Consider the following 25,239-nt stretch of genomic DNA (forward strand, 5'->3'; position numbering starts at 1 on the left):
TTTCCAATATGGCGGCGAAATTGGTAGCGAAGGTATGAATCGGAAGTGTACCAAGTGGTTTTAATGGCTAGGATAGATCTAAGAATATGCCTAGGAAACGTAATGGCGAATTGCCATTGCCTGCCGGTTGGGAAGAGGCAAGGGATTATGATGGGAAAACCTATTACATAGATCATTCAACGAGGAACACGTCCTGGATTGATCCGAGGGACCGGTAAGTGATATTGTCATTGACAGTACACGATGCAGTAATGTACGGTGCATATTCCGATATTCGGACTGGTATAAATGCAATGATCAATTGATCATTTGATGAAGATCAACGTGCACCACTGTTGGGAGTGTTGGGCAATGTAAATGTTTCAAACATAATAAAAATTCCCTTTAAAAGGGAAAGCCAGCTTCAATGCAGAAGAGGTCTTGTAATTAGTTTGGGTGGAAGGCATTTTTAGGATCACATTTTTTTAGGATCCATCATGTTTCATGACCTGATGACAGTCCACCAAACCATCAATGATGAGAACATGCACACAGAAACAGCAAACCAAACATTAACTCCTATAACTTCCTGTCAACTCTTTAATTAATTACTCCAAATTGTTCCGAAATACACTGCAGTTTTTAGTTAATTGGCTAAAAACTGCCGTCCTATACTTGCCTTATACATGCACATTAATTTTATATTAATTCGCAATTTATACTTAAATATAGTACATTATAAAATGTATAAAGACTGATATTGTTCAATAGGCCTACACGTAGGCCTATATAAATTATACCCATATCAAAAATAGGCCCTGAAATTGCATCAAATTTTTCCCGTTGAAAAGACAAAACTGATGTTTAAGATATCAATTATTTCATAATGACATTTTGAATCATTTTTATCCATAAAACGATACAGGATATAGGATATTTTTAAGAGTTGACAGGTTTGCTGTTTCTGTGTGCATGTTCTCATCATTGATGGTTTGGTGGACTGTCATGAAACATGATGGGTCAAAAAAAAGGGATCCTAAAAATGCCTTCCACCCAAACTAAATTACAAGACTTCTTCTGCATTGAAGCTGGCTTTCCTTTTAAAGGAATTTTTATTTTACTTTGACTTTAACATCCATAAAAATGATTTTCATTCTGTTATCAATACACTCACATCTCATGCTGTGTTGGTCTCCAGGAGGTCTGCAAATGTAAATCTAAAACGCCTGATAACAAGGATACTATAATTTTCTTTCGTTGATATGCTGTGGTAACTATTTAGGCCTGGCATATAACTTTTAATGTCATATTTCCTTCAAACCATAACTCTTGAAATTCTCACTGCGTTTTCATTCGTTGAAGCGGCAAAACATACTTTCTTTTTCTTACAAATCAAATAATATGCCTTACATTATATTTTAACCATAAAAAGGTCCGCAAAGTAATTCAAACCAATGCTAGTAGGCCCCCTACCCTGTAATCTCTTTAGCAAACAGAGGCGATCTCCGAATTAGATAGCCAGCTGTTAGCTGGCGAAAAAGCGTGTACATCATTATGATCATACATGTAACAATCATGACAATACATGATAACAAATTCATGAAATTTGAAATTTGAAAATCACATAAATTTATTAACCCTTAAAGTCATAAATTATGTTCGATCTTTAATGAATTTGGTTAATTTTTTTCAAACCTGATTTTGTGGCATATTTGTAATGTTTACACATGTCACAACTTGCACCTAAATGGAATCAGCCAAATTTCTTGTGTTTGTAGGTAAACAGAGCAAAGTTCGATATAAAGTCATAATTCAAAGAATTATGACTTTATGTCCTCCCATAGAACTGTGTGTTAAACGGCCAAAATAACAAGCAGTGTTTCTTTCACTTTACCTCGTTATTTCAGCTCAAAATTAACAGAAACCATTCCCGATAATTATTACTAGTATTATTTCAGCATTTTGAGTATAAGGACAAATTTAAAATTTGAAGGAAATCGTACATTAAGCCTTTAAAAGGATTTAAATTTTTAATAGTTTATAGCTCGAAACACTTTTTCACTATTGTGGGAATTCCAATTGAATGAACGAGTGAACCCTGTTTGTTTGTTTTAAATGATCTTCCTGTAGGAACTTGACAACAACCCAAAATAGGAGAGGGTTATACATTGCACTACCCCATCCCCGGTCTACAATAGTCCGAATAATCAGACCCAGAACAAAAGATTAATTTCTGACATGATCCTGTTCTGGGTCTGAACTGTTTCTATTCGAAATCTTGATGGCAAAGTGGACAAAAGAAGCACATGGTCCTACTTCACAGTTTTTAATCCCCTATTCATGTTAAGCGTGAATCACTCTGTCTCTATTGTGGACCATCCTTTTGATACTTGAGTATTTGGACAAGCGTAACAGTTTTGACTAGACCCTTTGTCTACCTCTCTGTTTGTAAACAAACGAGGAGGTCGAAATCGTCCTCCTCGCCGAATAGGAAAGTCAGCGTAATAGTACGGCACTGCACGATGCAGTTACTGGTATAAATGTAATAAAATATTAAAATGATGAAGATCAACGTGCTCCATTGTTGGACAATGTAAATGTTTCAAACATAAAAAAGCGTGTACATGTACATCATACATGTAACAATCATGACAATAACATGAAAACAAACAAAATGATAACAAATTCCAGAACAAATTTAAAAATCACTAGACATAGGCTAGCCTCAAATATTATAATTATAAACTTCTTAAAAGGATTTAAATTTTTAGTTAGCCCGAAACACTTCTTCACTATAGTGGGAATTCTAATTCCAATTGAATGAACGCATAGTGTACCCTGCTGCGATGTATTACAGAAGGGCATGCACATTGTACTTTTGTCTCGTTCCCAAATTGCATGTTGCACAATCATGAGTATCGGGAACGACAGTCAAGTCAAGAGATTGTTTTGCGTATTTTGCTTTGTGAAAGTGAGTTGGAAAGGTACCCTGCCGCTGGTGCCTTGTTTTTTGATATAGTTCATGGCCTTTGTGTGAAGATAGGAAAGAGAAAGCCATGATGATAAAGTTTATTATGGCTAACCTAATTTGTAGTATTTTTTTTAATTTCTGAAAAAAATAGAAAATAAAAATAAAATGTTGGCAATCTTTAGGGGGTACTACACCTGTGGTAAATTTAGACTATTTTTGCATTTTCTCAAAAAATAATAACACACTGGTAACAAAAGTTATGTATACTATTGGGGCAAGGAATCCAATTACTACACTGAAATTTCAGTGACTCAAGACAAGCGGTTCAGTATATATGATCGGAAATGAGGTACATCCTAGCTGTACCTTATTTCTTATACAAGTATCATAAATAACAAACTGCTTGTCTTGGGTCACTGAAAATTCCAGTGTAGTAATCGGATTTACTTGCCCCTATAATATACATTATTTTTGTTACCACTGTGTTCTTAGTTTTTGAGAAAAATGCAAAAATAGACACAAATTTATCGAGGGGTGTAGTACCCCCTTAATTGACTTACATGTAGGCCTATAAATAATACTTTTTTTTCTTATCTGATGGAAAAAATCGCAAAGGCCATGAACTGGGTACTTAGCATTCTTTTCTACTCGCCTTCAAAAAGGAAAATATGTGCAAAAGCATTTTCTTTCCCACCTGTGTGTCTGCGGTTCCCGATACTTGATGTTCGTAAAATGAGCCAAATGATCTGGGAACGAGACTTAAGTTCGACATTGTGTGTGCCCTTCTTTCTTAAGTTGCTGTCGGCTTTAATAAATCATATCACAGATGCCACTTTTCCGGAAATCCAGATTCTCCAGAATTTTCTGTGTGAAGGAAGCAAAATTATAAAGAAAGGTCCCAGAATGTTTTTTTTTTTTTTTTTCAAAGGTTGTAAATATGTGTTGAAATTGTTGCTAAATATGGAGGCTAAATCCCTCCTCAAATGCAAGCTGAAGTGTATTAAAGCCTAGGGCTTCATTTTACCCTTGTTCTATTAATTGTTGTTTTTCTATCAAATGTGTCTTCTAGTGTAAGGGGCTTATAAGGGTTTTTACCGTGTAGAACCCGTCTAAAGCCCCTCGACCCCCATCGGGGAATTGCCCATGGACCCCACCAGGACCCTGAAGCGGGGCCCCTGGACCCCTAGCCATGAGGGAATTTAGTTCAGGGTTTAGCAACCTTGTGGCATCTGTGTTTATTTGCTCTGTGCTAGGATGTACATGTAGGCCCAAAAGATGTATGTAGATGCATACAAATAAATTTCAGATTTCAGAATAAATTGTGTCAGGTAAACAGGAAACTGTGATGATCTATGCCATATCATTTACAACAAAGGGTATGATTTGTCATGCATGTTGTTGGTGTATGATGATGATCTTATAATTTTAAAATAATTTTTGTTGGCATATTTGTGTTACGTGGTCGACTGGTCGTATGTCGTGAATTGATATCTCAAATAAATCACTTTTTGCATTGCAATGATTGTATTGTGTAAACATTTAAATTCATCCCAGAAATGGCTGTTATAAAATATGTGTGTAGCCTCAGCCTGTCTATACATACGTATACATTGTACATATATACGTTGTACAAATTTGAAGTAAATAGTAATTCTGTATCATATTTCTCCACAAAGCAGATTACATCAATGGTTTTTTTTTAATACTTTGTCATTAGTAAAACCCAATTAAGGGCTCTGGTATGAGCGTGTGGACAGTATTTTTTGGGGGACTTGAGAGCATTCTGAATATGAAGAATATCCTTCTGATATCAAATAATTGTGATTTTTTGAAATTCTTATGATTTTAAGATTTGATATTTTAAAATTTTTTGATATAACAGTCCTCAAAGTAAACTTTAAAAATCTAATACCAGTACTTAAAGTGTAATGTAGCTGTGATGAAAAGCTGATGATCAATTGAAATATTGAAGATATACGTTTTTTTTCCCCAAAAGACAGATTTTTTTGGTGTTTTTGGGGAAAAAATCCATATCTTCAACAAAATATGAAAGGTCAAAATTTTCAATTGATCGTCGGCTTTTCATCCCAGCTACATACACTTTTTAGTACATATAATTAGATTTTATAAAGTTTACTTCAAGGACTGTTAAATATCAAAAATATCAATTTTTCATCATTTGCCATAAAATGTGTATCACAAATTTCAAAAAATCAAAATTATTTGATATCATAGTGGATACATTCTTGAAACAATTCAAATTTGCACATATACCACTAAGTAATTTTGGTTATAATGAAGTTCATTGAATATCGGTCTTAAATGGATCTTTCAAATGAGTATCTGTGCTGAAATTTTGACTTTCATCGTGGGGGGGGGGGTCGATGCTGAAATGGCCCCCCTCTGGCATTAACGAATTGTGTTTCCTGAATGCAAATTTAGAATCAAAATTTCAGCTGATTTTTAAAATGTAAACACCCACTGAACAAATTAATTTATGTTCTTCTGAGGTCGTCATTCAAAACACAACTAAAGTGGATTACGACTTTTGCCCAATGTAAACAGGTATACGAATTCAGCAACATTTATCACTGACACAATATCAGCTGCATCATGATCATGTACTGAGAATTTAATGAATTTCCAATGACCACTGTTTTAAATAGCATTATTATATTAAATGCCCTTTGTTCAGATCACCAATAGAGTAATTATTTCCTCATTTTGAACTATAAAGGCCTGATAGAGCTGTCATTATCATTGGTTCTGTGAATATGCTTACTACTTCTACTAAAGCGGTAATTTTCGCAATTTTTGCGCTTGCTCATTTTAGACTACTACATGTACATGTACAGTGTACACATGTTTTTAAAGTAACAATTTTGAGGTTTCTTTAGACCTATGTACATTTGTATGTTGGGAAAAAACATATTCGCACATTTTTTCTGCTGTAGCTGTGTGTGAGGTCACGCGCCCGAGTCACGCGGCAATGGTGAGAGCACAGTGTATTGTGGATAGGATCACGGACAGTAACTGCAGTATGGGGACATTAGAGCACATCAGACATATCGAATTGCATTCTGAATCTGAAGAAATTATGTCTTTCTGATATCAAATAATTTTGATTTTTGAAATTGCAATGTAATACACATTTTATGGCTGTTAGGGGTGGTGCAATAATTATGTGTTCCCCGGGGTGGTGAATTATAGGGGGGGGGGGCAAAGATTTGTTGGCAGGCCAAAAGGGGGGGCAAGCATTTTTTGGCAGGTCGAAAGGGGGGTCAAGCAATTTTGGCAGGTCGAAGGGGGGGCAAGCAATTTTTGGCACAGATATTTTGGGCACCGTTTCTAACGCCCTAAAAAGGTGTAGGAAAACGTTAGGAACACATTCAAATATGCAAAATTTCCTGCTCGCTCCGCTCGCATTGTATCATAACACAATTTAAGGAATCAAACTCAGGTTCCCAAAAATTTTGTATGTGTAAGGGGGGGCAAAGATTTTTGGCACATCAAAAGGGGGGGGCAAAGGTTTTTGGGCACGTCAAAAGGGGGGCAAAGATTTTTAGCACGGCCAAAGGGGGCGGCGTTTTTGGCAGACCATTTTGAGAATTCACCACCCGGGGTACACATAATTATTGCACCACCCTTAAATATTAATATTTTGATATTTAACAGTACTGTCGAAGTAAACTTTATAAATCTGATGATTTATACTTAAAGAAAGTGTATGTAGGTGGGATGAAAAGCCGACGATCAATTGAAAATTTTGACCTTTCGTATTGAAGATATGGATTTTTTTCCCAAAACACCAAAACAAATAGGTCTTTTGGGAAAATCCATATCTTCAAGATGAAAGATCAAAATTTTCAATTGATCGTCGGCATTTCTCCCAGCTACATACACTTTAAGAATATATGATATCATTAGATCGGTAAAATTGACTTCGAGGACTGTTATATATCAAAAATGTGAAAAATATCAAATTTTAATAATTTGTCATAAAATTTGTATTATATCGTGAATTTCAAAAAATGAAAATTATTTGATATCAGAAAGACATTCTTCGCATTCAAAATACAATTCGATATGTCTGATGTGCTCTCATGTCCCACAAAAATACTGTCGAAACGCTCATTCCAGGCCCCTTAAAGTTAAAGTGAGCTGAAGTTGTCCAACTAGTACTTTTGTCCGCTTTTGTCAGACTTTTATGTTTATAGTTTTATCAAAGTATTATAGCCCATGGTATCATAGATCTCGAACCCTGCCCGAACGAGGTAAATCAAGATAAATAAGAACATCTAGTAAAGGATATTGGAAAATAATCAAGTTTTTGTGTAACTAAAGTTTGAAATAATAGGGCATTATTTTCACGCCTTGAAAACCGCATAACTGAAATATTTTCCACCTGTCGTCATACAACCATTTATTATGCTAATTACTTCCATAAAAGGGTAGTCTCATTTTTACAGAAAACAATTATATCCCCATTACACACTGTAATATTGTAAACAAACTGTGCCCTCGATAGATGAGAATGGTTGTAAACATTAGGTTTCCAATATGGCGGCGAAATTGGTAGCGAAGGTATGAATCGGAAGTGTACCAAGTGGTTTTAATGGCTAGGATAGATCTAAGAATATGCCTAGGAAACGTAATGGCGAATTGCCATTGCCTGCCGGTTGGGAAGAGGCAAGGGATTATGATGGGAAAACCTATTACATAGATCATTCAACGAGGAACACGTCCTGGATTGATCCGAGGGACCGTAAGTGATATTGTCATTGACAGTACACGATGCAGTAATGTACGGTGCATATTCCGATATTCGGACTGGTATAAATGCAATGATCAATTGATCATTTGATGAAGATCAACGTGCACCACTGTTGGGAGTGTTGGGCAATGTAAATGTTTCAAACATAATAAAAATTCCCTTTAAAAGGGAAAGCCAGCTTCAATGCAGAAGAGGTCTTGTAATTAGTTTGGGTGGAAGGCATTTTTAGGATCACATTTTTTTATGATCCATCATGTTTCATGACCTGATGACAGTCCACCAAACCATCAATGATGAGAACATGCACACAGAAACAGCAAACCAAACATTAACTCCTATAACTTCCTGTCAACTCTTTAATTAATTACTCCAAATTGTTCCGAAATACACTGCAGTTTTTAGTTAATTGGCTAAAAACTGCCGTCCTATACTTGCCTTATACATGCACATTAATTTTATATTAATTCGCAATTTATACTTAAATATAGTACATTATAAAATGTATAAAGACTGATATTGTTCAATAGGCCTACACGTAGGCCTATATAAATTATACCCATATCAAAAATAGGCCCTGAAATTGCATCAAATTTTTCCCGTTGAAAAGACAAAACTGATGTTTAAGATATCAATTATTTCATAATGACATTTTGAATCATTTTTATCCATAAAACGATACAGGATATAGGATATTTTTAAGAGTTGACAGGTTTGCTGTTTCTGTGTGCATGTTCTCATCATTGATGGTTTGGTGGACTGTCATGAAACATGATGGGTCATAAAAAAAGGGATCCTAAAAATGCCTTCCACCCAAACTAAATTACAAGACTTCTTCTGCATTGAAGCTGGCTTTCCCTTTTAAAGGGAATTTTTTATTTTACTTTGACTTTAACATCCATAAAAAATGATTTTCATTCTGTTATCAATACACTCACATCTCATGCTGTGTTGGTCTCCAGGAGGTCTGCAAATGTAAATCTAAAACGCCTGATAACAAGGATACTATAATTTTCTTTCGTTGATATGCTGTGGTAACTATTTAGGCCTGGCATATAACTTTTAATGTCATATTTCCTTAAACCATAACTCTTGAAATACTCACTCGTTTTCATTCGTTGAAACGGCAAAACATACTTTCTTTTTCTTACACATCAAATAATATGCCTTACATTATATTTTAACCATAAAAGAGGTCCGCAAAGTAATTCAAACCAATGCTAGTAGGCCCCCTACCCTGTAATCTCTTTAGCAAACAGAGACGATCTCCGAATTAGATAGCCAGCTGTTAGCTGGCGAAAAAGCGTGTACATCATTATGATCATACATGTAACAATCATGACAATACATGATAACAAATTCATGAAATTTGAAATTTGAAAATCACATAAATTTATTAACCCTTAAAGTCATAAATTATGTTCGATCTTTAATGAATTTGGTTAATTTTTTCAAACCTGATTTTGTGGCATATTTGTAATGTTTACACATGTCACAACTTGCACCTAAATGGAATCAGCCAAATTTCTTGTGTTTGTAGGTAAACAGAGCAAAGTTCGATATAAAGTCATAATTCAAAGAATTATGACTTTATATCCTCCCATAGAACTGTGTGTTAAGCGGCCAAAATAACAAGCAGTGTTTCTTTCACTTTACCTCGTTATTTCAGCTCAAAATTAACAGAAACCATTCCCGATAATTATTACTAGTATTATTTCAGCATTTTGAGTATAAGGACAAATTTAAAATTTGAAGGAAATCGTACATTAAGCCTTTAAAAGGATTTAAATTTTTAATAGTTTATAGCACGAAACACTTTTTCACTATTGTGGGAATTCCAATTGAATGAACGCAGTGAACCCTGTTTGTTTGTTTTAAATGATCTTCCTGTAGGAACTTGACAACAACCCAAAATAGGAGAGGGTTATACATTGCACTACCCCCATCCCCGGTCTACAATAGTCCGAATAATCAGACCCAGAACAAAAGATTAATTTCTGACATGATCCTGTTCTGGGTCTGAACTGTTTCTATTCGAAATCTTGATGGCAAAGTGGACAAAAGAAGCACATGGTCCTACTTCACAGTTTTTTAATCCCCTATTCATGTTGCGTGAATCACTCTGTCTCTATTGTGGACCATCCTTTTGATACTTGAGTATTTGGACAAGCGTAACAGTTTTGACAGACCCTTTGTCTACCTCTCTGTTTTGTAAACAAGCGAGGAGGTCGAAATAAATCCTCCTCGCCGAATAGGAAAGTCAGCGTAATAGTACGGCACTGCACGATGCAGTTACTGGTATAAATGTAATAAAATATTAAAATGATGAAGATCAACGTGCTCCATTGTTGGACAATGTAAATGTTTCAAACAAAAAAAAAGCGTGTACATGTACATCATACATGTAACAATCATGACAATAACATGAAAACAAACAAAATGATAACAAATTCCAGAACAAATTTAAAAATCACTAGACATAGGCTAGCCTCAAATATTATAATTATAAACTTCTTAAAAGGATTTAAATTTTTAGTTAGCCCGAAACACTTCTTCACTATAGTGGGAATTCTAATTCCAATTGAATGAACGCAGTGTACCCTGCGCGATGTATTACAGAAGGGCATGCACATTGTACTTTTGTCTCGTTCCCAAATTGCATGTTGCACAATCATGAGTATCGGGAACGACAGTCAAGTCAAGAGATTGTTTTGCGTATTTTGCTTTGTGAAAGTGAGTTGGAAAGGTACCCTGCCGCTGGTGCCTTGTTTTTGATATAGTTCATGGCCTTTGTGTGAAGATAGGAAAGAGAAAGCCATGATGATAAAGTTTATTATGGCTAACCTAATTTGTAGTATTTTTTTTTAATTTCTGAAAAAAATAGAAAATAAAAATAAAATGTTGGCAATCTTTAAGGGGGTACTACACCCCTGTGGTAAATTTGTGACTATTTTTGCATTTTTCTCAAAAAATAATAACACACTGGTAACAAAAGTTATGTATACTATTGGGGCAAGGAATCCAATTACTACACTGAAATTTCAGTGACTCAAGACAAGCGGTTCAGTATATATGATCGGAAATGAGGTACATCCTAGCTGTACCTTATTTCTTATACAAGTAAATCATAAATAACAAACTGCTTGTCTTGGGTCACTGAAATTCCAGTGTAGTAATTGGACTCCTTGCCCCTATAATATACATTATTTTTGTTACCACTGTGTTCTTAGTTTTGAGAAAAATGCAAAAATAGACACAAATTTATCGAGGGGTGTAGTACCCCCTTAATTGACTTACATGTAGGCCTATAAATAATACTTTTTTTCTTATCTGATGGAAAAAAACATAAAGGCCATGAACTGGGTACTTAGCATTCTTTTCTACTCGCCTTCAAAAAGGAAAATATGTGCAAAATCATTTTCTTTCCCACCTGTGTGTCTGCGGTTCCCGATACTTGATGTTAAAGTAAAATGAGCCAAATGATCTGGGAGCGAGACTTGAGTTCGACCTTGTGTGTGCCCTTCTTTCTTAAGTTGCTGTCGGCTTTAATAAATCATATCACAGATGCCACTTTTCCGGAAATCCAGATTCTCCAGAATTTTCTGTGTGAAGGAAGCAAAATTATAAAGAAAGGTCCCAGAATGTTTTTTTTTACATATTTTCAAAGGTTGTAAATATGTGTTGAAATTGTTGCTAAATATGGAGGCTAAATCCCTCCTCAAATGCAAGCTGAAGTGTATTAAAGCCTAGGGCTTCATTTTACCCTTGTTCTATTAATTGTTGTTTTTCTATCAAATGTGTCTTCTAGTGTAAGGGGCTTATAAGGGTTTTTACCGTGTAGAACCCGTCTAAAGCCCCTCGACCCCCATCGGGGAATTGCCCATGGACCCCACCAGGACCCTGAAGCGGGCCCCTGGACCCCTAGCCATGAGGGAATTTAGTTCAGGGTTTAGCAACCTTGTGGCATCTGTGTTTATTTGCTCTGTGCTAGGATGTACATGTAGGCCCAAAAGATGTATGTAGATGCATACAAATAAATTTCAGATTTCAGAATAAATTGTGTCAGGTAAACAGGAAACTGTGATGATCTATGCCATATCATTTACAACAAAGGGTATGATTTGTCATGCATGTTGTTGGTGTATGATGATGATCTTATAATTTTAAAATAATTTTTGTTGGCATATTTGTGTTACGTGGTCGACTGGTCGTATGTCGTGAATTGATATCTCAAATAAATCACTTTTTGCATTGCAATGATTGTATTGTGTAAACATTTAAATTCATCCCAGAAATGGCTGTTATAAAATATGTGTGTAGCCTCAGCCTGTCTATACATACGTATACATTGTACGTATACGTTGTACAAATTTGAAGTAAATAGTAATTCTGTATCATATTTCTCCACAAAGCAGATTACATCAATGGTTTTTTTTTAATACTTTGTCATTAGTAAAACCCAATTAAGGGCTCTGGTATGAGCGTGTGGACAGTATTTTTTGGGGGACTTGAGAGCATTCTGAATATGAAGAATATCCTTCTGATATCAAATAATTGTGATTTTTTGAAATTCTTATGATTTTAAGATTTGATATTTTAAAATTTTTTGATTTAACAGTCCTCAAAGTAAACTTTAAAAATCTAATACCAGTACTTAAAGTGTAATGTAGCTGTGATGAAAAGCTGATGATCAATTGAAATATTGAAGATATACGTTTTTTCCCCAAAAGACAGATTTTTTGGTGTATAAAAAAAAAATCCATATCTTCAACAAAATATGAAAGGTCAAAATTTTCAATTGATCGTCGGCTTTTCATCCCAGCTACATACACTTTTTAGTACATATAATTAGATTTTATAAAGTTTACTTCAAGGACTGTTAAATATCAAAAATATCAATTTTTCATCATTTGCCATAAGATGTGTATCACAAATTTCATAAAATCAAAATTATTTGATATCATAGTGGATACATTCTTGAAACAATTCAAATTTGCACATATACCACTAAGTAATTTTGGTTATAATGAAGTTCATTGAATATCGGTCTTAAATGGATCTTTCAAATGAGTATCTGTGCTGAAATTTTGACTTTCATCGTGGGGGGTCGATGCTGAAATGGCCCCCCCTCTGGCATTAACGAATTGTGTTTCCTGAATGCAAATTTAGAATCAAAATTTCAGCTGATTTTTAAAATGTAAACACCCACTGAACAAATTAATTGATGTTCTTCTGAGGTCGTCATTCAAAACACAACTAAAGTGGATTACGACTTTTGCCCAATGTAAACAGGTATACGAATTCAGCAACATTTATCACTGACACAATATCAGCTGCATCATGATCATGTACTGAGAATTTAATGAATTTCAATGACCACTGTTTTAAATAGCATTATTATATTAAATGCCCTTTGTTCAGATCACCAATAGAGTAATTATTTCCTCATTTTGAACTATAAAGGCCTGATAGAGCTGTCATTATCATTGGTTCTGTGAATATGCTTACTACTTCTACTAAAGCGGTAATTTTCGCAATTTTTGCGCTTGCTCATTTTAGACTACTACATGTACATGTACAGTGTACACATGTTTTTAAAGTAACAATTTTGAGGTTTCTTTAGACCTATGTACATTTGTATGTTGGGAAAAAACATATTCGCACATTTTTTCTGCTGTAGCTGTGTTGAGGGCTTAAAATTTATTTTCCGCATAAAAATGTCACTTTTATGGTAAGTTAGGTCTCAGCATGCTAAAGGCTAATTTGTTTCTGCATGAGGTGATAGTGGTTGCTTAACTAATTAGTGCACGCCACTCTCACCAAGTGTTGCATGAAATTCTGCACTTTCCATTGTTGCACCAACAAGGTGAAGGCGGTTCATAACTTATTAAGCATTTTGTTAGGCATTTGTTAAATATCAATTTTTAATCATTTGTCATAAAATGTGTATTACATTGCGAATTTCAAAAAATCTAAATTATTTGATATCAGAAGGACATTCTTCGTATTCAGAATGCAATTCGATATGTCTGACGTGCTCTAATGTCCCACAATAAATACTGTCCAAAGGTTCATACCCCACCCCTTAAAGGATCCAAAATTTTGTAATGGATACTAGGCAACTAGCCAGGCCTTCATTTTTGAAAATTGCAGGAGCTCTGTTTATCACTCTCCTGAGTTTACTTAGGTGCTCAACAAGGAGCTCAATCTGTTAATATCTGTATTAACATAGGGATTCAAGTAGTGAGGAGCTCAGTAAATCATACTCCTGAAATGTTGTTACTTAAGGAGAGCTGTAGGAGCTCGGGTGCAATTGAGCTCCTCAAAAACGAAGGTCTGAGCTAGCATCCACTATATTCAAACTAGGATAGTTAAAACAAAAATTCCTATTATTCTCTTTATAATACATTGACATTTTTATACGAGTGTGTAATGTTTATAACTATAGTATAAAGCAGATAAAAAATATCAATTTGCATTTTAAGTACAATTTTAATACTTGTTTTTCACTTCTCCCCTCTTCAAGAAGAAAAGGTTGAAGTTTCCCCACCCCTTGAACCACATAATAACATTGACCTGCAAATGTGTTTTTGTGAAATTTCTTTTTTGAAAATAAAATAGAAGAACTTGGCATGAAGAAAACAGAGGTAATCTCGGTACAATTGTAGGCAGGCTGCTTGTTATTGATCTCTAAATAAGAAATGGGTTGTTTGTGTGTTTTAAACACCTATTCAATTTGGTTTTCAATACAGTATGGGACAAAGTATGGAATGTGAATTCATTGAGCGTGTGCTTATGCCCTTGTGCGCCTTTATTATGGAGTTCAAAAATAAAGTGTCTGAAGGGCATGATGAATACATACAGGCTATGTGGTTGTATGGGAGTATGGTCTCCTTATTCTAACTTGAAGGATTGGATTTCAAAGAGAGCCTTACATGAGCCTATAAACACCACTGAGGGAATAAAATGAATACTTTTGGTAGTACTTTTCTTGATCATTATTTTGGAGAAAACAAGTGTGAAGGTGTGCAAGGGTGCAATGCCCTCTGCGATTTGACTTTAAAGGCACTTGCCATGCTTGCAGTGGTATCTTTGAGCTGCACAAAGTATAGGCCTACCCCTCTCACTTTTAATGATTGCGGTTAAAAATGTATTCCATATGCAATGTGTGACATGTGTGCACTGTGCATGCAGTGTCTCAGAAGAAATGGAAAAACAATATGCAGCTTTCGCTTTTCTTTAAAAAAAAAACTAAATCAGTAAATGCAAAGTAAGCTTAAACTTTTTGGCTGAGAAGCAGCCAAGTGTTCTGATCTTACCCATGACAACTAAAAACAATCTCACCAAAACCTAGTCTTTGTCAAAGACTACTCATGATTGAGGATGGAGAGATCGGAGAGCCAAAGTTACGACAGAGCTGCAAAGTCGCAACATCGAGCTGCTCTGTGAGAGTGTGGGTACGGTACCCAGTAGTATCTCTCCTTTTTAGTGTTTAGCCAGTTACATGGTCTGTAGCATAGACTAACCAAAACCCCATCCTCAAAACATGATGGGAAAAAAAACTAATGTGAAATTAAAATTTTATAAGCTACGCTGCAGTCTTAGGAGACAAATTAACATCCTCTTTTTTCCCCAATAATTTAATAAGCTGGAATAGGTTGAAACATGTAGGCCTATAATGTAGTAAACATTGACAACAACATTCAGTGCACCCTGATTCAGCCAAGCTCACATATCACATACCATACATGCTCATCATCAACCATGTTTAATTTTCAATATCAATGATAAGGCCAAGAAAAAAACCCTGTTTGCTTGCCCTCCAGTGGGATTTTTGAGGTCGGTCGGTCAAAAAAATATATTTTTTTAATGACTCACTAGGCCTACTGTAGCTCTGTAGGCAATGAACATTGGTCATGTGGAAAGATACATCGATACTTCACTTCAGACATTCAATAACGCAAGATACATCATAGAAATTGATTCAATTAGAACAACTGCATACTTACAGCATCGAGATATGCTTACAGGCACAAGACGGCAAGTTTATTTTAAACATTGATGCATGAATGGATAGTTATAAATGTTATAATGAGCCTACAGTAAAGATTTTCTTCAAGAAAAATGTTGTTGGCCAAATTTAGCTTTGAAATGAAATTTAGACACAGAAAAAGTAATAAAAAACCATCAAAATTTTTTTTTTAAAGGGCCGACCCTGATTTTGGTCTATTTTGGGTCGGTCGGTGGAGGTCAAGCAAACAAATTTTTTTGGCCTAATAATCAATGCATGTTAGTTGCAGCCGCCCTATATTCAGTACTACAGAGAGAGTACTACAAGAAGAATCCCATGGTGTATAGTATACATTGTACATGTAGTGACCATAAGTAAAAGTTCAAGTTCATTACATTGTATGTACAAATTTTTTTCTCAGTCAGCTTATTACTCACACCACTGCCTGCCAACATTCCAGGTAGTGACCCAATTAGACTTTGCTCTCCCCAGGCAAGCAGTCAGGCCTGGTAGGACTAGCATGGTTTGCTTGGTTGATAGCATACCTTGCACACAGGTAAAATGTCAAGCTCATGTTCTCTATCTTGTCACAAGCAGGCACTAAGGACCACAATGGCCTCATCCCAATGCCATAGTTCAATAACCCCCAAAACAATCATAGTGCAAAATTTGACCTCAAATTGCAAGGTTTGAATTTTTGTACCCAATTTTTCAAAGGTCATTCAATGAATGTACAAATATATTGGGTTTAAAGAAATATGCACTGATAGATGAGTATGTTGCGGATCCTAGTGAGGGTTGCCATTTAACCAAAGTCGTTGAGAGCCTGGCATCAGTGTGGTGTTGAGCAGCAAGATAAGGCCAATTACAATTGATTCTTAGTTTCCTGTTTCCCGCCCGCGTCCTAAGTAGAGAATTGCAAAATATTTAATTATTTTATTTATATTTTGGATTTTCTCTTTAAAAATAACTTTTAATGACTACCATTTGCTACTTTCTGACTTTGATCATACCATCTATAATGATGAATAAACATAGAACCTAATTGTACCATTACTTATGTATAAAATCAAACATAGTAGTAAAATAATTAAATGCATGCTCCTTGTCAAAATGGCTTGATGTAGGTTGCGACCACTTATTTTAAAATAAAGAAAATAAAAGATAATTAATAATTAATAATTAAAAGTCGCCTCATCCCTGGTTTTCAACCATGAAACAGGAAACTAAGAATTAATTGTGAAGGGCCTAAAGGAACATAACTCATAAAATTTCAACCATTTTGAAACTGATGTGGAAAATCTGGCCCAAATTTGGGTGGGAGACCCCTTGATTGAATCACATCCTCCACTAACTGACCCATTTGGCATAATTCAGCAGTGGGGTGGGGGGGGGGGGAGGCTTTTTGGTGTGGTTGGCCATTTGAAAGAAAGAACTTGAAGTTCAAAGCTTGTTTCAAATAAAAGAATTAAAAGCTCAAGTGTCAAGAAAATTATTTGATGTTTCTGGACTTGAGTTGGGGAGGACATTGTATAAATAAAGTCATAATTAGGCAAAGTTACCAAACCAAATAGATTAAAAATTTAGAAAATGAATTGAAAATGTGCAGTGTAACATTTTAATTTGAATCCATGTGTCTGTATTAAAAACAATTATTTAAGGCCGGTCAGAGGGGCGAATGACCTAGTGGTGTTTGCACTCAAATATTGAGACAAATGAAGGTGACACACGAGAAGAATGCTATGGGTTCGTTATAATGTGATCCGAAATTCTTGATACATGGGCTGTTATTACCACCCCATGTGCATGATTTTTCTCAGGAGGTGAAACATCCAACAGTTTATATTATTGGCCATGATGCAAGAACTGCAAGTCATTTCCTACATAAAAGATCAATGTATATAAAGAAGTACAGTGGAGTTTTTTAGTCGGCTAAAACTGGAAGAAAAAAAATGGCCTGCCATCCATTTCGCATTAAAGTTACAATGTATGGATAGGCTCCTGTAGAGTCTACAATGATTTGACTTTGAGTTACAATTGCATGTAGTGAAGGTGGCATAAATTACAAGGCGAAGGTTTTAGCATGATAAGTGTTTGGAGAATATGACCCGATCTATCTAGAGAGGATTCAACTTAAATTGCGACATCGAATTCAGATTGTGACTAAATTATTTCTTGATGGGTTGTTTACACGGTAGTCGACTTCAAAACAAATTGTGAATTCTACTTTTATGCCATCAGTTGCCCATGCTTCAATTAACCATGATGAACTTGACCTCTAATCACATGTTCATTTTTAACTGCAAAAGTTGAGTTTAATTAAAGTCAAGTTTTAATTCGACAAAAGTTGCTCTGGGTCATCATTAGAAGTCAACTTCTGAAGTCGAGTTCAAAACGCTGCAGCCTTGTTAGACACAAATGAAGTCAATTTCAAATTTGACTCAAGTCGACTTTGGGTTCTAGGAAATTTTGGATAGGAGCCCAAGTGAAGTTAACTTGCTATTGCTTAGCCCAACTTGTTAGTCACAAACATTCCAAAGACAAACATCAACAAATCAATGAGATAAACATATTGCTGATTTGCAAAGCAGAGACATGAAAAGGGAGGATTCGCTGGAATGTAGGAATACAAACTGTTGAGTGAAATCAACTCTATTGAGTGAAATAAACTGAGACAACTTAAATTCCAAAACTCGCTCAGGTCAATAGTACCATTATACTCATTTTACTAATGTTTGGTAACTTCAGTCATTTTGGGATAGGCTAGAAATGGTTCCTGTTCCTCACGCTGAGGACCTCACCAGGGTCTCAGCTAGCCACCCGTCTGGCCGTCATTCTAGACGGGGAGTTTGCTCCTGGGACGGGCAAAATTAATGCCTTTGACAGATGATTTATTATAAAGTGTATGTTTTGAGAAGCTAATTGACCTTTTTAGTAGACCCAATTTATAGGACAAGGCCATATCAGCACATATTTAAACTCTTTGAACCCCCAATGGGCTATAGAAGTCTGGTAAATGTTTTGAAGGTCAAATTAGGACAGGCAATTTTATTCAAATGACGGGCAACCCTCAATTTCTAGCTAAGACCCTGGACCTCACGCTGAGGCGGGGCACACGCTAAAGCGGCCGGCAGTGGCGGCGCCAGGAATTTTTTCGGGGGTTGAGGGGAAAAGTGAATTTTAGGGGTGGCAAAATCAGCCAATTTTGTGCAAAATTGCCGCAAAAGTGGACATTTTGTAATTTTGGGTTTTTACTGGGGGGGGGGCAGGGAGGGGGCAAGAGTTCTGACTGGGGGGCATTTACCATACATTGTATTAATATGGGGTCTATAATAACCCAGATCCACTAACTAACATAAAGAAATACGTACCCATTCTAAAGGTTTGCTCCAGACATTTGTCAACATTTTATCCCACCAAATGAAATGATGTTTTATCTGAGCCCACTCTGAAGCATTCAAATGCAGGCCTATATTAATTGACATGTGGGTTTTCAGAATTTTAATAAATTCTGTACCACATTCCATTTACCTTTAATTCCTGATATAACGTTCCATCCCGGGGTTGCATCAGAATCACAATTTATTTACCCCAAGCATGCCCCAAGTCCGCTATTCATAAAATAGTAAAGAACAAGTACAGGTGGGTTAACCAACTGCTCATTCTTTTGCATTCAAATACAGTCATGGGTTTTCAGAATTTTAATAATTTTGTACCATATTTTATTTACCATTAATTCCTGATATGATGTTGCATCCCGGGGTTGCATCAGAATTTATTTACCGCAAAGTCCAAAATTCATAAAATAGTAAAGAAAAAGTTGGGTTTAATGATTAAATGTATTCATGTGATGGTATTTGCGAAAAGTAATTGAAACTTTTATCCGTTTTAATTGTTATTCAGAGTAAATGATGGAATAATTTGAATTTAAATTGCATGCAATATGCTGTCTGTCTTGAAGTATATACTTAGTAGTCAGTGCAAACAAGTGGCACAATATTGAGCAAATCTGGTGCTTTTTGTGATGCATTGTTGGTGTGTCTGTCGCTTTGTAGAGAGAAAGCTTATTGAAGACTAAATAATCTGTGGCTCTGATGGTCATATTAAGTGATAGAATTGGTTCATAATATTAGGATAAAAAGTTTGTTTCGTGTAGGCTGCTCGCATTTTGTTTTGGGAGCAATTTTAACGCTCTCCTCAGGCCCGTACGCAGGGGGGGTATGACGCACCCCCTAAATTTGGAAAAGTATACAAAAAGTCCCAAAATTTTAGAATTTTGGGAGCTTTCATGGGTTTTTTTTACACTTTTTTGGACAAAAAAGGTCAAAATTTTGTCCACTTTTCACAAAATTGCCCCCCTTTGAAAAAAAGTACACTTTTTCAAAATCAGCACCCCCCAAATGAAATCCTGCGTATGGGCCTCCGGGCTCTCCTCATGTATATCAACAGTTCTGACCAATTGTGTATGCTTCCAGACTAAGCATAAACTAAACACAGCCAAAAAAGAAAGTCTCCAGTAGTTCCATCCCCATTTAATCAGAGTCTGATGAGTTTATGGCAAAGTAATTTATATAATAGTTTTCTATACACTTTCCTTCAAACGTTGATACAAAAATAAAAATAAAAAATTTAATCATCATGAGCATAGGAGCCGTTGTTTGGAAATTCGTGCAATTTTAAAAATGAAAAATTACGAATTGACCACGCAAAATCCAATGCATGGTATCAGCTTATTATGTGGCCTGAAGCAACCCGTACAGGAATCATTGCACACTTGCCTGCGCACAATTGAAAGAGCGGGGTATTTGATTTGCATTTTGACATGCATGGGTAAACCTTTAACCTGCCGGCCTATTCAGGCGACGTAATTCTTGGCACTCACGCTAGCTCTGCTACGTGATACAATTCCCTATGTCATTTTTAAAATTGCGCGAATTTCCAAACAACGGTTTCTATGCTCACGATGATTAAACTTTTGATATCAAATTTGGTATCAACCTTTGAAGGAAAGTGTATAGAAAACTATTATATAAATAATTTAGCCATAAACTCATCAGACTCTGATTAAATGGGGATGGAACTACTGGAGACTTTCTTTTTTGGCTGTGTTTATATGAGACATTAGTGTTCAGTTTGAATTTTTAACATGACCCTGTTACAGAATTGATCCACCTGAATATAGATCAGATTATCAGAATGATCACCTGTAGGCCTATCATAGTGGATTCAATTCATGCAAAAACTTGTCATTAGAACCTGAAATAGTTCATCAACAAAGCTAAAATACTTGCCCACTATATTTTGTGACTATAGACTTGGCAGTCTATGTCAGCCATTCTGTAACAATTTGGAACATAATGCAAAGAAAATATTACTTTTAAGTTTCTATGGGAGTGAAAATATTAGCGTGGTCAGTCATCCAAGCAGACAAACACGTCATTTATTCACTGGCAGGCAGCATATGACATACCAGTGCAATATGGTGTGAAATCAAGTGCAATGAATTAGAAGAAATCATACAGAAAGCTAAAAAAATGAAAACACATAATACAGACCTGAAACTTTCCCTCTTTTTTTTGTTGCTGATTTCCTCTTTTTTATTTCTGAAATTAATGCATTTTTTGTTATTTTCAGCCCAATTTGAGCTTTTTAGCATGATTTTGTGCTATTTTCAAAAGCATTTTCCTCTTTTTCACAAATGGCCAGTTTCATGTCTGATAATAATTACATAATTAAAGGTACCCCAACCCCACAACCTTCTGTTAGTGTATTTTGCATTTTTCTACTGGGGAAAGGTTGGTGGGCGATGCAGTTTAGTTCAGAGTGTTTCCGGTTAACATGCTCAGTGGAAACAGATCGGTTCGGAGTGATTCGGTATGGATCCCGACAACTGTCACCACCTCTAAAGGTAGAGGTAGACCATCACCGGGTATTTTCCTCTGTGGAAACAAAACATTGTGACGATTAACCCTAACACCAAACCCTGCTTTTTGATATCGGAAGTTAAAGAAGTTATGAAAAAGGAGAGAAGATGAACAAAGAAGTCACTTGGCACCCCCGGGATTCGAACCTTTGACCCCCCGCATGCCAAGCACACGATCACGGACCGGTAGCTACACGGGTAACGCTGCCCGGGGCAGCAATTCCGTGAGCATTTAACACTTTAGGGTGATTGCGTCATCACAGAGCCTGGGTGTACAGGAAGTAGACCTTCCAAAGTCAAGTCAGCGACAGTTAATTGGCATGTGTCGCAAGCAAGAAAACATGCCCACAATTCTATGTATATGACATAGGACGACATAATGGTGAACCCATTCAATTGTTTTCTGTTTGAATACAGATACTGTCAATGAGCTCCAATGAAGAATTTATAAGATCGTTTTGCAATTTCAAGAGGTCATTCCATTCCTTCCTCCAAAGACATTTACCTTATTATTTGATTTGCATGTAGTGAGCATGGTAAGGAAAGAATGCAAAAGGTGCAACAGTTTTTCTCTTCAGCTTCCAAGGAATGTTTTTCCTCCAGCAAGTATTTTGTTGGAATTTATAGCTACTGGGTTGTACAAGAAATATTTGGCATCATTCTGTAGTGACACTTGACTGGATGGATGTGTAGACATCTGCTATCAAGGCAGGGTTGCCAGGCCAAAGGTGGGGCAGGCATCCGGCCAATTTTTTTAGTTAACTTACAGGGCACTAAAAATGGTAATCAAAGTTGATTCTCACAAACTCACCCTGCAAGAATCAAGTAATACTGCATGAGGTGAATAGATTCTCTGATCCTTGCTGAAATTGCAGTCCTACTATTACATATATGTGACCAGCTCCAACAATACCCGGAGTTATAGGCCTTTAAAGATGACATTCCAATGAAAAAAATTGAAATTTTGGAATTTTTAATTTCATGGTATTTGACTGTCGGACTAAGTGGACTTTCAAATCCTTGAAAGTACTTATTAAACAGAGGTGTATTTAATCAATAAATAACAGTTGAACTATGATAATCCTTATTCAATCCTGTGTAAGGCAGGAAACTAATTGGCCCATTACTAGAATAGCAATTTGGCAAAAATATCAAGGTATCATTTACAAAATTATCCATATCTTGAAAAGTATTGATGCTATTTACATAATATTGGTGTTGTTTTAAAGCTTATTGTCTAGTGCTTACAATTGTATTCAAATCATGAAATGACAAAAATGCGACTTGTTCTTGGTTTTGTCAGAACAAGTTACATAATTTGAGTGCTTTTACTCAATATCCTGCAATTGCTACAAGTATGGTGCGATGGGTAGCAGCTGTAAAGAAATGACAAAAAAGACAGAAAAATCTATACTCAGATGACATTGACGTGACCTTGGAACATTTTGGGCACTCAATGGTGATCACTTCCTCGAAGCTTGATGACAATTAATGGGAGTATGCACCCTTAAATATTAACTCTCCACATTTTAACTCTTTAACAGCTTCATGCCAGCCAACTGTCTAATTCAGAACTTATTTCTGTTTTCTGTCTTTTACAGTTACCCATAGTGCAACAGTCAATTTAAAAGGAGCCCAATTGCGCAGCTAATAGCCCAATTGTGTGATTAAGGCCCGTTGTGGCAACTCTGCCAATGCGGCAAATGAGCTTATGAGATGCTCAAGTTGTCAGAATACCATAATTGTAATAGTCATCAAAATTGTTGTTTTCTATCTAATGTAGTGGTATGCCAGTGATTATCCCCACAAGCTGCTTGTTTGTGTCCTAGGTTTGTGCATGGTTTGTGTGCAATGTTTGTGTCGGATGAAATTTTAGAAATATATTGAATATTTGCAATGAAGATCTCACTCTGTGCCCTAGTGGGAATTTGAAATGTAGAAGGGCTAATTGATAGTGGAAAGAGACACAGTCACACACAGGGGGATGGTAAATGGGTGCTGTCAAGTATCTCAATTTCTTCAAGAACTATAATGAACAATCTCATCATTGCATTTTGTACAAGAAACTTCATTTTGCTTTCAACATACAATGTTAAATACATCACATTTTTTTCACCAATTATAAACCGATCAAACTATAATAAATCATAGTAGGGATAAAACTTGACTTTTTTCTAAAGAAAGATGAATGGGACTCCTTGAATATGTTCATCAGGACTCAGTGGCTGCGCCAGGAAATTTTTTCGGGGGGGCATTGAGGGGCAAAGTGAATTTTGGGGGGGACAAAATCAACACATTTTATGCATAAAATCACAAAAAAGGTGAAATTTTTGTAATTTTGGGTTTTTACTGGGGGAGGGTGGCAAGAGTTCTGACTGGGGGGCATTTGCCTCCCCCAGCCCCGTGGCACCGCCACTGTACAAGTTGTAAAATCGCAAAAAAAAGAGTAAAGTGATGACAGTGTTGATTTTTAGCATTTACCACATTATTTTCACTTCAGACTCTGATGAGTTATCAATGGCGATTTATAATTACGACAAATTGTCCCACTGTAATGCCATACATATATTAGCAATAGCAGTCTATTCAATTAGTAAAGCGTTATAGAATAATTTACATAAATTTAATAAATTGTCATCAAGCTTCGAGGAAGTGATCACCATTGAGTGCTGAAAATATTCCAAGGTCATGTCAATGTCATCTAAAGAATTTAAACTTTTAACAGTGTGCTTGAACATTGAGGAATGCAAATTGTTTTGGCGTAGATAGGTGTTGTTCACCCATGGCAGAAGGGTCCTTAACCCTAACTACACCAAGGTCTTTTTGCGGAGAAGAAGGAAGGAAGAAAATGAAGATAATTTTAATTTTCTCAGGTGCGGTTTTGAATCCCCAATCCCTCTGGGGCTGGACACACGAACTGCTGTAGCTTTTTGTGGCTTTTGGGCTTGTTAGGGTTAGTAGAAACAATGCCCCCCCCCAATTCAAATCCATCGGTTGAGAAATGGCTGTTAGTCTGACTCAAAGTGTTGGTAATATGACAAATTTAGATAAAACGTTCAGAATATTTAGTATAAAAGTTAATCCCCTGGACCCCACCCATTTGTCACTCCGCTCGCTTCCCTCGCTATGCTCCACTGTCTTGTCACTTTATTTTTTCATTGGTACTCAGAATTACTTACCCCCCATTATCAAAATCCTGGCTATGCCACTGAGTAGAAATGTGTGTACTGGATGCATGTGTGGCAGAAGATTTTTCAGGCTTATAGTTCAAAATTTTAGAAATTTTTTGATTTTACATTTTTCAAAATGTTCTCCAAAATATGGAAAAAGTGATTAAGTTTTAATTTTCTTTTAGCAAAATTTGCACATATTGTCCAGAATTTGGCAATTTTACCTTCATTGTAAATTCATAATGAGATCCCTTACTCAACATATACTCTGGGTTTGTTTAGCTGGATTTTTGGATAGCAATCAAAAAAGTTGAATAACTGATCTAAAAAGTCCAATTCTCATTCATGAAAATGTTAGCCCACTTCACAACATAATCCAAATTAAATCAAATGTCCAATTTCTATTGACTTTGC

The 25,239-nt window shown here is 35.8% G+C and overlaps 1 protein-coding gene across 1 annotated transcript in view; it reads left to right on the forward strand.

The window, feature by feature from the left end:
* LOC140160740 (protein KIBRA-like) overlaps positions 1-25,239 on the forward strand; it is a 103,946-nt gene continuing 78,707 nt past the window's right edge. Inside the window, 1 exon segment of the mRNA XM_072184040.1 lies at positions 1-214. Coding sequence (XP_072040141.1) covers positions 87-214 — 128 coding nt within the window. The 5' untranslated portion in view covers positions 1-86.

Source organism: Amphiura filiformis, chromosome 9 (assembly GCF_039555335.1).
Source record: "Amphiura filiformis chromosome 9, Afil_fr2py, whole genome shotgun sequence".
Lineage (NCBI taxonomy): Eukaryota > Metazoa > Echinodermata > Ophiuroidea > Amphilepidida > Amphiuridae > Amphiura > Amphiura filiformis.